We start from the raw sequence: 16,874 nt of genomic DNA, 5'->3' as shown, positions 1-16,874 counted from the left end.
AAAGCTGGACTGGTCACTTTTCTGTTGCCTTTTGCTATACTTAGGTATTAAACTGGTACTAATGAAGTGCAACCATTTGTCCAAACAGGTTACAAAGTTTAGAAATTACAAAACAAATAATGAAGTAAAACTATTACAAAATTTGCCGCATTGTGCCACATAATTTGCCTTTTTTCGCCGCATATTTTGCCTTTTCTCGGCGCATATTTTACTCAGCCCTGCTACATAGTTTGGCCTTCTCCTGACGCATAATTCCAGTAGCCCTAACAATACCTTGGGTCCTAAGTGAGCTTAGGCAGAACCTATTGGCTTTGCCAATGCTTGTTTTATTGTGTTTTCCATTTCTCTCCTTTTTGGTCGATTCATTTAATACGTGCATTTCCTGGTTCACAAAGTAAAGCAAACACGTCTATCTCGCCGACTTTGCTATGCCGTCCTTGCCTTTTTCTGAGTATCTACCTCTCTGTTTATATACACAAAAGCGCTTGGGAGACCAAGCCTGATGAAAATCAAACATACCGAAACAGCTGGCATTGTGCAATCCTGGAGTTACCTCACCGCAGCGCCGCCGGGATCCCGAAGTGCCCGGAGCCCTTGTCTAGCCCTAGCATGCTTCCCCTCGAGGCGATATTTCGGGTACATAAGACTGACAGTCACCTGTCTGGACGGAAAATCACCTGTGTCAGTCGTTCTGTGGGCGGGCCGCATTCCAGGCCAAGCATGCACAGCCTTCAGCCAAAGGGAGGCGGTTCACGCGCGGCGCAGCACTATCAAGCCACACAGAGAGTCAGAAGGCGCGCGGGGATGGAGCTGTGGTGGATAGCGGTTCTGGCGCTCGCGACCGCGTCAGGTGGCTACTGTGCGTCACTTGGGAATAGGCGCGAGGAGAGTTCCATCGTGGAAGCTGTGAAGACCTTCAACGGGGACCGAAACACGAGCTCTGTCTCCGGGTTTCTGGATGTTGGGACTAAGGGCAATCAGGCACGTGAGAATTTTTATTTTTTGCGTTTGGTTGTGACAGCACTGACACTTATCGGACTTTTTTTTTTGCAAGCGTCTCACTCTTTTCTCCTTCGTCGCTCCTTGTTACCTGCCCTCTTTCATTCTCTCTCCTCCCATTTTTTTGTGTGCATATTTTATGTAGCGCGAACTCGACCCCAAGGTATTGGAGCGCTTTACATGAGCATTGTATTTACATTACACATTCAGGCACAGGGAGATTAAGTGATCTACCCAGAATCACAGGATGTGGACGCGACCTCAAAGCTCGAACCCTTGTTTCCAGGCTTCCATTTATCTTTCCACTGTGCTTCTCCTAAGTTGAGGCGTAAAGCGGGCCCCATGAGCCCAATGGGTATTGCGCACCTGAGTGTGCCTGAGATGAATAGATTTAAACTGTATTCAGTGAGAGCTTTGTCCAGCACATTTCCTGAACCGAATTATTTTCAGATGCCCTTAAATTTCGACAATGAAGGAAAACGAGGCGCAATGACGTAAATGGTTTGCCCCAATCACACAATTATGTCAAATGTGTAAGTAGGGGCACATGTTTCCGGGTTGCTCACTTTGCATTTCAGCCACTAGACAGATACAGCCTTCTGTCCTAAGTTAAACACCAAAGAACTGTGCCGTTAGTTTAAATATCTTCCAATGACTCTGATAATGCACTGTCTTTAATGAAGTCAACATACGAAATGCATGTTATATTATAAAACATCGTGGATCTACATACAACGCACTATTAAAAAAAAATAGTAGCTATAGAATCAAAATATGCAAAATTGCAAATGAGAATTAATATTTGGAATATATATGTACCGAAATCCGAAAAAACATGTGGATTAAAAAAATTCACGTGTTCACTTTGGTACAAAATGAAGCGCAAACGAAGGCAGAGCACTCTATCTTTTTGATAATAGGACTAGTTCCCACTAATTTAACATATACAATTTTGCAGGACTAGACCAGCAGGTGTAGGTTGTGAATATCGAATGAGAATACGGGACAGAATATCGAAAGGTAGGCTTGTAAGCATTTTCTATCCTCCATATGGATGTGTAATTACTAATAATAAATCCCTCTCTCCCCCTGTGCTCTCCCCTCTCTCCCCCTGTGCTCTTCCCTCTCTCCCCCTGTGTTCTTCCCTCTCTCCCCCTGTGTTCTTCCCTCTCTCCCTCTGTGCTCTTCCATCTTCTATGTTTTGTCCCTCGATATTCTGGTGACGGCATTCTGCTGCAGAATGTTCAGATCAGATTTCAGTGGGAAAAGTTCAGGAAAAAAAACACCCATTCACTTACGAACTAACCCCTTAATTCATCAATGTCCCGTTTTATGAGTCAGTAATAGCGATTATTAAGGGATCGCTATTACAGACTCGCAAAACGGGATTCATGTACAAATCGCAATTTATTTTGCCATTCCTACTGCTTCCTTATTTGCTTTTAGCTAATTGCTAATCGCAAATAAGGAATAACTCCCCATTCATTCCTATGGGCCTTTAGGCCCATAGGAATGAATGGGAAGACATATCAATGTGCGAATCGCTATTAGTGATTCGCATTTTGAGTTTGCGATTTCAAGGGTCCAGGGGTGTCCTGTTGCACCCCTGAAATGATATTGGACGCTGGTGTTACGCATACACACGTCCCAAGGACATGTGTGTGTAACATACAACTTAGAAAAATGAACTTAAGTGCATTTTTCTAAGTTTCCGCTATTTACCATGAGGTTTGACTTTGCGGTAAATAGCGGCCCAAAATTGCGAATTCGCAATTTTTAAAGGTTTCATGAATTGCATTTAAGGAATCTCAAATAGAGATTCCTTAAATGCAATTCCTCGCAAAATTGCGAATTCTATAATAGCGATTTTTGCATTTGGGATGATGAATCCCAAATGCAAAATTTGTGCTAGCAGAGGGCCAGATTCTCAGAATCTGGCCCTTTGCGAGCCAATTTTACGTTGATGAATCTGGCCGTAAGCCCTTTTATAGCCCTCCTGGCAAGAAGAAGCTGTAACGAAGAACTAAAAGCTGAAGGGTTTGGGGTGCTGTGGGTGACTCTGTGTTGTAGTTCACCAAATCCTTGATGCTGCAAGGATTGGACGAGAGTCTGGTGTTTGACCGGAGCCAGGCTCGAGTTGTGCTTTGCACATCCACCAATACTGCTCTCTCATCCCTCCCCAATCAGCTCTTTTTGCTCATGTGACTCGTCGTAGGTTCCTCTTTCTCTATCTCTTCTGCTTCTTTTTTTCTGACCCGTTCTTCCTCGCTGTTTCTTCTTCACCTCTCCTTGTCGTCCTCTCATCCTTTCCTGTCATCTGCACTCTTTGACCCCATATTTTCTCTCTCCAATTACCTCATGTCCGTTTCTTTCATCTTTGCTGAAAATTGTTTTTCATCGCCACTTCGCTTGTTTTGCCTTCTTATTACACTTTTACCCTTATGAAAAGACAACCGATGTTCCTGTCTCACTTTCTTTTGTCTTCTCAGTCATGCCCTAACGGGATGCTGCCAATAGATTCTGAGTCTGTACTGGCATTAGGAAGAGAGAGTCAATGAAAGGAGACTATATGTTCTTCAGACATAGTAAGGGAAGAAGAAAGAAAGTATATACCTTTTTTATTTTTGTAGGGCAAAATATGTTATGGAATGGTCCACTATGTGATGCAGGATTCTGCAGCCCTTTTCTGCTGTTGGGAGTTATGGTTGCAGTTGCTGCTCAAGAGGCAGGTTATTTATTGGATTAAACTTTACATTGTATATCTTGCATTTCTTCAACTAGCTTGTATAGAATAATTGACTGGATCATTGCTAAGGAATCAGCGGTCAATCATCTCCATTGATGAAGGAAGATGGAATCTGGCTATATGGTTACCCCCACTTTTTTCCTGGTGTTTTGCTGGTTTTCGACTTAGTTGGACTGGGATCCTGCTATTCTGAGCCCAGTCTATCTGCTTTCTCTATAAAAGGGATTCCCCGTACCTTAGGTACACTCCAGATTGGTTAGTGGGTTACCCCTGTGAGTCCCTAGTATAGGGTATATGCGGCCTGATGTTAGAACAGGACATTAATTTGACACACTTTGAACATACCCTACTTGGTGATTCACTAAATAAGATGCTTTTTAATTTTGATTTTGGATTTACAAATGAGTTAGCCAACCACACAATGCCATTTGTCCCAACTTTTGTGGGTCGGGGGGGCTTTGACTATTATTGATTTTAGCTTGTGTACAAATAGCTCTGCTGGAAGATTGATTAGCTCTAGCATAATGGACTTACCTCTGAGTGATCACCTTCCACAGGTACTAAAAATGGAGAACCTATTCGTTCCATCCGATAATGTAGTAAATTCTAAGCATAACTCTTAAATGGAGTAAAGTGGTCCCGGATGACTTTTTGTCCAAATTGATGAGTAAGTGTATGAATAGCTTTTCGATCTGTTTGAATGAATATGCTGAGAGTAATGAAATTTTATTTCATTTTAATATTATTGCTACTACAATTAAGGAGGTTATGTGGGTTACAAGAAAAAATTCCCTAAAGTCTAATAGGAAATGGTTTGACAAGAAGTGCACTAAAGCCATAACCAAGCTTAGACACGCGATTCACAAAAGACCGCGGGATGTTATTTTAAATAGAGAATTGAGGAGGGATTACAGCACTGTACTGAAGGATAGGAAGGACCTGATCAAAAGGGATGCATGGCATGAATTATGTTCGGCGTCACAATCAAAGGATTCGGATGCTTTCTGGAGGGTTATAAACACTCCGCTCCTGTATGATAAAAAAGCACGCATGGAAATCGCCGTTACAGAAGATGAGTGGGTGGCTCATTTTTCCTCCCTTTATAGGGCCGTCGAACCAGTGCCCGATACAGGTTATGAGCCTACGATGGTAAATCTAGATCCACCTAAAGCATTGGTTGTAACTTTACCTGAAGTTCTTGCGAGCCTGAAGGCGACCAAGGGGGGTAAGGCGGGTGGACCGGATGGTATACCAGCCGACCTTTATAAGGCCAATACTGATTTATGGGGGCCATTGCTAGTCCAGCTTTTCAATGTTGCCTTGGCAAAAGGTCTAATCCTTACCTGGTTTACATCAATTATAGTCCCGATTTTTAAGAAAGGTGACAGGCCGAACTGCACATGTTATAGGCCAATTTCTTTATTGGACTACTCCATAAAAATTCTTGGGAGAGTAGTTTTAGTTAAGTTGCAAAGCTGGGCAGAAGAAAATGGGGTGCTAAGTGATTTTCAATATGGGTTCCAAAGGGGTTTAGGGACTATAGAGCAAGGACTAAATTTGTTTATCTTGCAACAGAAGTATATAAGGGTTAAAAAACAACGTCTATACCTCACTTTTGTTGATTTATCATCAGCTTTTGACTGCGTGTCACACAATAAACTGTGGGCAATTATGGCTGAATTGGGGGTAGACAATGCTATTATATGCTTCCTGAGAGATTTATATTCTGGGGCTACTGCAACTGTTCGGTATGGGAAAGAGGGAGAATGTAGCAGACACTTTGGGATTGGTCGCGGTGTACGGCAAGGGTGCGTTTTAGCGCCTTTTCTATTTTTGCTATATACAAATGGTTTGGAGCGTCGCCTCGTGCAGGAGGGCAGGGACATGCCTATGGTGGGCGGAAGGCCTGTCCCTGCCCTGCTGTACGCTGATGACGCAGTCCTGATGGCACGCACCCCAATGGCACTTCAAACTTTAGTTACATCTTTTAATAGCTTCATGCTTAGCTTGGACTTGAAAATTAACTGCTCCAAAACACTGTCTATGTATTGTGGGACAAGAACAAGCAGGCATTTGAAGCCAATTTTTATAAATTCCAATCCCTTAGAGAAGACCGCAACTTTCCCATACCTGGGCATTCTGTTTCATGAAAGTGGCTCATGGACTTCTGCAATTAATGCTAGAACCCTGCTATTTTCCAAAACTATTATGGCTTTACAGTGTTTCATGAAAAAGCTAGGAAAAAAACCCAGAAAGGAAATTTGAACTATTCATAATGCTACCTGCATAGCCGTAGCCACTTATGGTTCAGGATTGTGGGGTTACTCGAATGTCAGTACAATTCAAACCATGGAAAATAAGTTTTTACGCCACATTCTGTCCGTCCCTGAGAGCACTGCGACCCTTATATGCCATGCTGAATTGGGTGTGGTGTTTGTGACTGATACAATCATGATTCAGCCAATCTTACTTTGGCACAGGGTTTGGACAAATGATGAATGCGTGGTTAACCGGGCTATTTTAAAGGACATTCTTGCACTGGACAATATTAACAATTTAAATGGATATGCTATGTCAGAAACTTTCTTGAAGAATTAAGTTGTGCTCAATACTTTGAGGACCCGCCATCGATGGCACATATATCAAGAAGAGGTCTGAAAAATCTGTGTATTGCTCACCTCAGGGACAAAAGACAAATGGAGGAGGTGAAAAAAAAGACGGTTTCCGCACACCAGGCAATTACAAATGGAGAGAAATTACAGCCATACCTACGATTATATATGTCCAACCATGAACGTTTCCTTTTAACCCGGTTTAGATTTAACAGTGCATTTAGGTTATTATCTTTTCCTGTGATGAATTGTTGGGCGAAAGACTTATGTCCCTGCCCATGTGATGATGTGTCCCCACAATCCGATATGCATATTTTATTATTTTGTAAATGTTATCTTTTTCATCGAAGAAAACTTATTATTCCCATTCTCAAAGATTTAAATGTATATAGATGCCGCTTAGCGTTTTTAGAGTGTCAGAAAATGGAAACTGTTTTTACGGTAGCATCACTTGCTGAATTTTTTAAATCAGTTTTTAAGTGTCGTAAATCCATCCAAATTAATTAATCTTTTATACTGTATATATGTATCTATTTCGGGTGTCTTCTTATGTGTTTCTTTTTTTTTTGTGGAGATTTTAATTAATGATCACCTGACCCATTGTAAATTGTACCTTCTCATGCTACTTTTATGGTTATTCTCTGTTTTTAACCGAATAAAGTATTTTGAACTTGAACTTGAGTCCCTAGTATATGGTACTTTACGTACCAAGGGCATAGGTACCCCAGAGGCCTACTAGGGGCTGAAGCATGTATAATGCCACCCCTGGCAAGCCTTCTAATTTGGCACCACAGGTCTGCACTACCAGCCTTGGTAAGGTGGTGTAAGCACCCCTTACTTAGATATATATATATATATATATATATATATATATATATATATATATATATATATATATATAGTAACCTATAAGCCACTCCTTTGGCAGGCCTTGACATTACTGAAGGCAGAGTGCTTGGTTTGGTGTGAGAGGGTGCCCGAGCATGAGCTGAGCCCCTCTGCAGCTTTCGGAAATATCTCCATATAGCTGTTCTATGATATAGCCATACCATATACTTTTAAGTGCATTATAATCCTCGCGGTTAATGCTAACTTTGGTTTGGCTTTATCAAAACATGTCGTGTTTGGTGTCAAACACTTTGAAATACTACCCACCCCGCCAGTTCTGGCGGCCGGGGTAGCATTCCACCCTTCTAGAGGGAGAAGACATGTACACACTGGTATACCCGGTTAAAGTTAACAGAGCCTAAGCATCACAAAATGGATGCTGCTGCTACAGCCACGCGTCTGACCTCCTGCACCTGGAGTTTTTTTAACAGGTAGCCAGGGGCGCCAGCATAGAGGGCTTTGGCGTAATCCAAGCGTGATAAAATCAGAGCACATGTGACAGTTTCTCTTGCTGCTTGCGGGAGGAGTGGAAAGAAATTCCTCAGTCTTGAGGAGGCCGAAACAGCATCCGGCCAGTTTCTTAGCGTGTGTCAAAAAAAGAGAGACTCTCATCGAACTACACTCCCAGGTTTTTCACGGGCTGTCCCAAAGAGAGAGGTAGAGGAGAGTCAGGAGCTCCAGACGTGCTCTGACTCCTCTCCAAATTGTAAGTCCCTCAGACCTTGCTTGTCTGCACTGAAGCCAATCTTGTGATCTTGCCTGGGTTGCTGTTGCCAAGGCTTGTTGGGTCCAATCCAGATTCTGATGCTGCAGCACTTGCCATCCTTTGTGGGACAGCTCGAATCCAGCTCCTGGTCATCGTCAACACCTCCTGGTCTTCGTGGCTGAAGAGTCAAGCTACACCTACTTCACTTGAAAGCACCCGACATCGGCTGGCATCTTCTTGTCGCCATCCTGGTCACTGGCCAGTGACCCAGACTCTGTCCCCTCCACTTTCAGGTTCTTCAGATCTCCGATCCACCCTTGGATCCACCCGTTCACTTTTTCTCTGGTCGCCTGCAGCACTTCTTCGTAGCTCTCCATTGGAATCGACGACCAAACCCGACACCAAAAGGCACCATTGCATCCGGCTTCCCTGGGTGAGGTAACACGAGTACTCTGGTGCTCCCGTGGGTCTTGACTCTCGAAGTTTCTAAGTCTAAAAGGGTTCCATCGTAGTTCACCTCTAAGTGTCCTTAATCTTTAAAATTGTAACTTGTTTGTTTTCCATAGAAAGTCAATGGAGAGTCGCAGCTGTGTTTAGACACTGCACGCGTCCCCCGTGGGTCTCCTGTGTCCCTACCTTGGGTGGTTCCTGGTTGCCCCAGCGGTTCTACAGGCCCTAGGCCTGACTTTTATCCCTCATGTGGTTCTTATATCACTATTTTAGTATATGGTTTGTGAGGCCCCTAGGGAAAACCTATACTGTGCAATTTATTGTATGCTAATTAAGTTCCTTGTATTCTACTTTGGCCTCTAGCCTCATGAAGAGACTAGAGGGGTTGTGTTTAGAATAAATACATATACTTTATATAGACTAGCAGCCCGTCCCGACGTTGTCCGGGTATGAAATATAATGTGTGTATTTGGCAAGGGCAATTTATTTTAAAATCTCGCGGTAGACAACATTTTTTGTCTCATTAAAATAGGGACGGAGAAGGCCCAGCTGCAGCCCTGGTTGATGTTAGCAGGCACATGTAATTGGTGTAGTGATGCGCCTCCTCAGCCCGGCTACAACCCTGGTTGATGTTAGCAGGCGCGTGTAATGTCGTTGAATGAGAGCGTTATCAGCCGCGGGTTAATCTGTTTAATGAGAGTTTACTTGACAGCGAGTAGGAGAGGCTGCAGTAAATGTCCCGGCAGACACACTCATTTGCGTGTTCCCCCGCTTGAGGCCCAGCTGCAGCCCTGGTTGATGTTATCAGGCGCGTGTAATTAGTGTACTGATCCACCGCTTGAGCTCGGCTAGAGCCCTGGTTGATGGTAGCAGGCGCGTGTAATTTCGTTGAACGAGAGAGTTCAGTAACAGCGCGCAGGAGAGGCTGCAGTAACGTTACTTACCAGGCCTCCAGGTGAACGCGTTTGTCACACCCCCAGCACACGGCCACAGAAGATGATCTTCTGATTAATGTACGACCCACATGGCATGAATGGCGGAACGTAGCACGTGACCCCAGTGTTTCTCACGCCCCCAGCGTGCCCCTTGATGCGGTGCAATTGCGTTCACATGGCATGAAGGCCGGACACACGCCCCCAGCGTGCCCCTTGATGCTGCGCAGCAGCGTAATTGGCACTTGTATGTACGACTCACATGGCATGAAGGGCGGACACCTGCCACCAGCTTTTGTCACGCCCACAGCTTTTGTCACGCCCCCAGCGTTTGTCACGCCCACGATGTGATGGCCGTACCACACGCCCCCAGCGTTAGTCACGCCCCCAGCCCACACCCACAGCACAACGCAGACACGCCAACAAGGCACTATTTTGCTGGCACGGTTCTTTTACCTTTTGAATGTATATGGTGGCCGTCTGCATAGCCTAGGTCCGTCTGCTGAAACTGCCCTTTCCAACGCTGTATTGGGTGTTGTGATTGGTGCTGTGGTTACTGAGATTACCCGCCTCAAAGGTTTGGGCTCTCTCTTTATAATATTAGTATGGATATATACCTTGTGTGGTGTACTTTCATTTGATCATTCAAGAGATTATAGACTGGTAAAACAAGCGGCTTTACATTACTTCTAGACTTGGCCTGAAGGCTACTCTCCACAGCTACCACTAGGATAGCTTTCTATAAAGGTTGTCTTAAACCTACCATCAATAAGGGTCGTTTGGACTGGTGCAAGGTGCCCACTAGGATAGTGGACATCATATGCCAAGCCAACTTCTCACACTTGATCCTTCTGATTGGTCTGATCACCACACCATCACCTTCCTCCTGCCCAGCACCCACAAATCATGGATACCTCAACCTGTGATTCCCAAACAATGGGTTAGGGACCACGAGAAACTGGCAGCGCTTTGTGAGTCTGACCTCCCCCCCCCCCCCCCCGCCCCCACAGGGCACATCTGTCACCAACCTGGCGGATCGTTACTCCTCCACCAGTTCCGACATTTTCGATGACCTGGCACCTCTAAAATTAAAAAGAACCCAGATCAAGGACAGAAATCCCTGGTTCAGCAGTTCCCTCAACAAGGAGAGGAGATCCCTTTGACAAGCGGAACGAGTCTGGAAACAACACCCATCTGCAGCACATCTAAAACTTCTTCGACAGGCCAGAAATGCCTACAATAAGAAAATCCTGAACACTGAAAGAATTTTTCAGAACTGAACTGGAGAAAGCCAAAAATCGATCTCGCAAGCTGTTCGACTTGGTCAAACACCAATACAACAAACTAGCGAAACCGCCAAAGACACACCTAAACCCCTAATATATAGAGAGGAATTATCCTCCTCCTTCGGTGACAAAATCTCTGCCCTAGGAAATTAACTTAAATCCGCAACCCACCACCAAAATCAAAATCAGCCAGCTCCACCTCTTCTCTCCGCGTTGTCCCCCCAAATCTCCCCCAAAAACCTAGCGCACTGGTCCAACTTTAAAATATATGACGATCACTCTATCTCGAAAATTGTTGCCTCCTTAAAACTGAACAATCACTTTAATGATCCCCTCCCCTCTACCTGCCTAGCTGCCGCCTCTCAGGCTATCATCCATTCCTGGACCGCAATAATCAACGCTTCCCTCCTACAGGGCTCAATTCCTGATTCGCTCAAGGCTGGCCAAGTTGTCCCCATCCTAAAAAAAAACATGCTGGACCCTGCCTCCACTGAGAACTATAGACCCACATCCAACATCCCACTCCTTGCCAAAGTTCTGGAAAATGTGTGCAACTGCAGCTAATCCTACACATCAACAACTTTCACCTGCTAGAGAACTTGCAATCAGGTTTCAGACCTGGACACAGCACGGAAACCACCCTCCTCCACATTGTGGATGACGCCCTCCAAGCCCTAGGCAAAATCTGTCTCCTAATCCTTCTAGACTTTTCCTCCGCCTTTGATATGGTGAACCACAGAATTCTCCTATAACGCCTCAAACTCAGGATGGGATTGGGTGGCACCGTCCTTGAATGGTTTAGATCCTTCCTCCAAAACCACTCAGAGAGAGTCCTCATCAACGCTGATCTATTCACCCCCTCTCCGGTTTCTGTTGGAGTCTCCCAAGGATCAACCCTCTCCCCCACCCTCTTCAACCTTTACCTTGAACCTCTCACCGAAGTGATTCGTGCAGCCAACATCTCCTCCCGTATGTACGCCGACGATACACAGGTCTACATAAAAATCTCTTCCCCTGAGGACATTCTCTCCCTAAACGAGGCCCTGAAGCTGACAGTCCATTGGTTCACTGCCAACCAGCTGAAACTCAATGCAAATAAAATCACATTTCTTCTGATCTCCCCACCCAAACCTAATCCAGACATCCAGGAATGGATCAAGACCATTACGGCACTAAACTGCCCTGCTACCATTGTTGACTCGGCGAAATCCCTTGGAATAACCCTTGACAGCAGCCTGAATATGCAAGGCCATATAAACTTGATGGCCAAAACTGCTAGATTCCACTTGAGCTACCTAAGAAACCTAAAACCCTTCCTCAATGCGTCCAACCTTAAAACGGCAACCCAGGCCATAGTCATTTCTAGACTTGAATATGGATGCTCTACACTTGCAGGGCTACCCAAGAACTCTGGCCCCATTGAAAGCCGACCTCAACACCGCTGCCAGACTCCTAACGCGCTAAAAAAAAATTGACCACATCTCTCCCCACCTCAAAGCTCTGAACTGGCTTCCCCTAGAGGCCAGAATACAATTTAAACTGGCCTGCATTACTCACAAAGCTCTGTACTCTAATTCCCCTGTATTTCTCGCACAATAATTTGTGATATCCAGAGGAGCCAGAAACTCCCGATCTACCAAGGACCTGCTGCTGCAACCAGCACACTTTCTGAAGAAAAAAACCTACAATCGGGCCTTCTCTGGGGCAGCACCAAGAATCTGGAATTCTCTCCCACCCTCCATCAGAAGACTTCTGTCCTTGGCACACTTTAACCCCTTCCGTGGGGCCGCGATTTTCCCCGTGTGCGGCCGCCGGCAGAACACGGGCGGGCCATGACGAACCCCAGCCGTCATCAGCACACGAGCACCGTAGTGCATGACGGCTGGGGTTCGTCACCAGCATGGAAGGGGTTAAGAAGGAGACCAAAACTTTCTTAATGGGGAAAATACCTCATCTAATGAATACTTTTCAATCACCTCATCCACTTGTTCCACCCTCCACCTCTGCATTATCCATGGCCTCCACGGATGATACATTTTTTTGCACTCCTGGGCATCCTCCCCAAGAGTTGCGATTGCGTGCATAATATACCTACCTGCTTTAATTTTATTCCCACATGTAGCTTGGACCTTTGACAGCGTGCATCTCCTGTATAATGCAGCCTCTTTGTATTTTTTTTATCTACCTGCTTTAGTTTTATCCCACATATAGCTTGGACTTTAGACTGCGTGCTCCTCCCGTACAATGTGTATCCCTAGCTTTCCCAATGTGATCCCTCCCATCCTTACGCTTTTTATTCCTCCCCCTCAATCCTGTAAAGCGCTCTGACACCCTCACGGGTCTGGTTCGCGCTCTATAAAACTATAAAATAAATAAATAAATTGACACCTCGTATCAAAATCCAGGGGCTTTATTAAAGGTGTTTGTCTGTATCCCTTGTGTATCTTAGGTCCGACAAGGCTAAGGAGTAAATATTTCAATGTGAATATTTTTTCAATTTTTGCATATTTGAATGTAGCGCTTTGCTAATATTTCTCACTAACATACCATTTCGAAGGATCTATAGTATTATTAGTTGAAAGACAAGAAGATGAATGATCATTATAGACGACTCGATTTCTACTGACATTTGCATAGCACACTTTGAAGGCAAGTTAGTTCATGTGCTTGAGATGGTTGAGGGTAATTTATTTGACTCTGATTTGTTAATTAGTACAAACTAGAAAGGAATGTGGCCAGGATTTTCCCCAATCTACTGTGAATTAGTACTATGGTGTCATCGGAAAACCTTACAGATGGCCACAGGGCAAGCAGGAGCTAATGGGCCCAACCATGGTGGGTGAGTCATCTTACCCCTGATATCCGGAGGCCCGACCTACCATGGGATCTTAGCAACCGGGAAAAATACCCATTCAAGACTTGATTCTCAGTGGTAGTGCAGGTCAAGCAGTCCAAGTCTACTCAGAGGGAGATAGATAAGGGGAAGGTGAACAGAGGCTCACAACTCATAATATGTTAAATTCCAGAAATACATGATTGTTCAATCAAATACTTTCTTTTATGAAAAAGGATATCTATATATATATATATATATATATATATATATATACACATAAAGGGAAATAGGGCATTCACACAGCCTCCTGAGGTCAGGACTCTCGTGTTCAATAGGCTGATCCTTCAGTCCCACTTCCTTCTCACTAGATGTGGTGATTATTCCCCATTCATAATAGGTGACACTGAGGTTAGGCCTCACTAGTAGTCTGAGTCTCAGGAGTCCCACTCTGACTCTGATGAAACTCATAAGTGTTAGAGCACCGAAGCGCTATGTAGCGGAACAACTTTCCCTGAGGCGTTCCGACCCTGCAACCAGTTTTACCCCCTCCTGCAAGGTTGGCATGACCGAAGGCTACAAGGGGAGGGGCGGCAGCTGCTGTTGATGAGTAGTATTTTGGCTCTACAGGGTAGCGGATGGGCGTCCACAGCGCTTCCTCCTGTGAGACAGTATGTTCCTCTGGTCCTTCCCACAGGTATGAGGTAGGCTGTTCTGGTTCCAATCCTCAGTAGAGTCGCTGGCCTGCACGGGTCACCACAGCAGCCTCCCCTCATGAGAATAGCTTGAACCAGGCAAAGGTTCCTATACATTCCAGTGGCCTCACTTGGCATACTGGGCCACCGACTTTCCTCCCCAGGCAGGCTACAGCCAAATTGTCATGGTAGTAATATTCACTATGACTCCTCCTGGCACATGGGGCAGCCAACTTCAGTCCGCACAGGACTACAGACCGATCAGCACAGCATTGAGACTGACCACGGCTAACTTCACTACGGCCCCCACTGGTGTACCGGGTCACCAACTTGAACGTTCACATGGGGAATGATCCGATCAGTGCAGCAGCCATCTCCTCACACCTCTTTACAGTGATACACTTGCCAGGACCTCCCCTCCCACTAGGCCTCGCTCCCTCTAGCCATCTCCTCTTTCTCACAAGGCACACTGGTCTTGGCAAGCAGGCAGGCACTGCAGCTCCAGGCTCCAAGGGCAGGTAGTCTTGGATGTCCCTGGTGATGTCCCTTCATCCAGCTGGGAGACTAGTACACATTAGTCCCTAGCCTTAGTCACAGGCAGAAGTCTTGCAGAGCTTATCCTCACACAGCCCGACTGGCAGCTTGGCAGCTGACAATTGTGGGGGACTCAAGTTCCCCTTTCTATTGTCCCTTTCAAGATACCAAATTGTTTCAGGGATTCTGCCCAAAAACAGAACTATGTGCAGGATTATAGGACCTTGGTGTATAGTGACTGAATCACCCTACCACCTTTGGTACCCATTAGCCCAGGACCGACTGGCTATAGTGTCTCATTTGCTCTCCTACTCACTCACAGAAAAACAAATGATTAGACACCCCAGAACACAACACTCCCAGATCTCTCAGGAATCATGGTAACAAGACACACCCTTTTGCCCACTCTCTTGTACTTGTCCACAATAAGTTCTGACAGCTACACAAAACAGTTTAAAATATTTATTATAACTAACGTGCCTTAACATGCCATATACGTGCCACAACAAGCAGAAAAATGCATTGTCAGCATAGCAGCTAGTCCATATATCCTGAAGGGAGATGTTATCATAAAAAGACAATAGAGCCTAACCCCCCTCCCCTTGCTAAGAAGCAGTATTATTATATATTACAAGATCTCTGGGACTTGTAAGCAGACCCCATACCTTAGCTTATAGAGTGTAGATCTACATCATAGGTGCTGTCTCGCTCTTCTCCCTGGAAAGATCCCTCTCTAAGTGTGCGCTACCTATTTGTGTATCCCCCTAAAACCAAAGCGTTGTCCCAAATAACAGCTGCATCAGTACGTTTTGTCTAACTGCTAAGGCCTGAAGAGAAAAAAATAACAAGGAGCATTGTTGTTCAACCTTGCTCACAATGTTCAGACTAAATCCCAGGATCCTGCAGAAAGTGAACATAATGATGAGTTCACATGTGAAAGCAGCCATAGAAAGTGCTACAAAAACAAAGGTGTGTAGTAAAGTGGGCAAAGCAACATGCTCATGCCAACTTACAGAAAACTGCAAAAACAACAATTGATGGACGGAATGTTGCAAAATGGCAAAACATTCACCCCCAGTCACAGATCCGGGTTTAATCCATCGTTATTTTGCTCACCACACCACCCCAGTTCAGACATGGTCATATGCAAATCAGTCTGAAACTGTGCCTCATGGGAACAGTCCAGCCCGAACTGCCAAGCCATGTCTTTCCTGGACCGTAATCAAGCAACCTAGGACCAGTTTCTGGCTATCAGCCGTCATCAGCCAGGATAGCTTGATTCCAGTGGCATGGAGAGCACAGGACTCACGTCTGAGCATACCCGTCCCACTCGGGGTGACAAATACAAAAACAACAATTGATGGACGGAATGTTGCACAATGGCAAAACATTCACCCCCAGTCACAGATCTGGGTTTAATCCATTGTTATTTTTCTCACCACACCTCCCCAGTTCAGACATGGCCTGGGTGATGGATTAAACCCAGATCAGTTGACAAGGGGTGAGTGTTTGATTTGCTCAAACGTTCCATCCATCATCCCCTTTTGTATAACTTACAGAAAACGACAATGTCCCCATGGGCCATGTGACAAAGGCGCAGAGACAGAATATAGAGTTAAAAATTACGAATTGCCCAAATATTGTGGCAAAAATATAGTGGGTCAGGAGTATCGACAGACAAATTCTCATGGTCAAGAATATCGATTTTAGGTAAGTAATATCGATAAAAAAATATTGAAGTGTTTAATATCGTTTGACAAAATGTAGTTGTTGAAAATATCGTTTTTATATTAATGTTATGTATTTTAGTATATATTCTATATTAGTGTGATATTTGTATTTTTGTGTAAGAATTGTGGACGCCCATCCGCTGCCCTGTAGCGGGTTGTGGGTTTATAGGGGAATAGGGTGGAAAGTAATTTAATTATATAACTTATTGAATTATTTCTATTTATTCATAGTTGTTAAATTGTGATGTTAGTGTTGAATGTGTACATTAATTTATTATTAATTATTTAATAATTATTTGGTTATTAATTTACATTAATTCATTAGTAATGAATGATAATTGTGTAATTAGTTTTAGGTGTGTGTTGTGGTGTTTATAGGTGGAAATGGTGGGATGTCATTTATTTTTTATTGATGAATTATTAATTCATTGTTTATTAATTTTAATTAATTAGGCTAGTTGTG

General features: G+C 44.5%; 1 protein-coding gene across 1 annotated transcript in view; it reads left to right on the top strand.

Annotated features, from left to right (window-relative positions):
- Positions 1 to 544: 544 nt before the first annotated feature.
- Positions 545 to 16,874, top strand: part of LOC147685217 (uncharacterized) — a 175,780-nt gene continuing 159,450 nt past the window's right edge. The window contains exon 1 of the mRNA XM_086941126.1: positions 545 to 981. Within this exon, the coding sequence (XP_086797252.1) occupies positions 610 to 981 (372 nt within the window). The 5' untranslated portion in view covers positions 545 to 609. The remainder of the gene's footprint in view (positions 982 to 16,874) is intronic.

The sequence above is a fragment of the Lissotriton vulgaris genome, chromosome 10 (assembly GCF_964263255.1).
Source record: "Lissotriton vulgaris chromosome 10, aLisVul1.2, whole genome shotgun sequence".
In the NCBI taxonomy this organism is placed as follows: domain Eukaryota; kingdom Metazoa; phylum Chordata; class Amphibia; order Caudata; family Salamandridae; genus Lissotriton; species Lissotriton vulgaris.
This window is presented reverse-complemented; position numbering and strand designations above follow the sequence as displayed.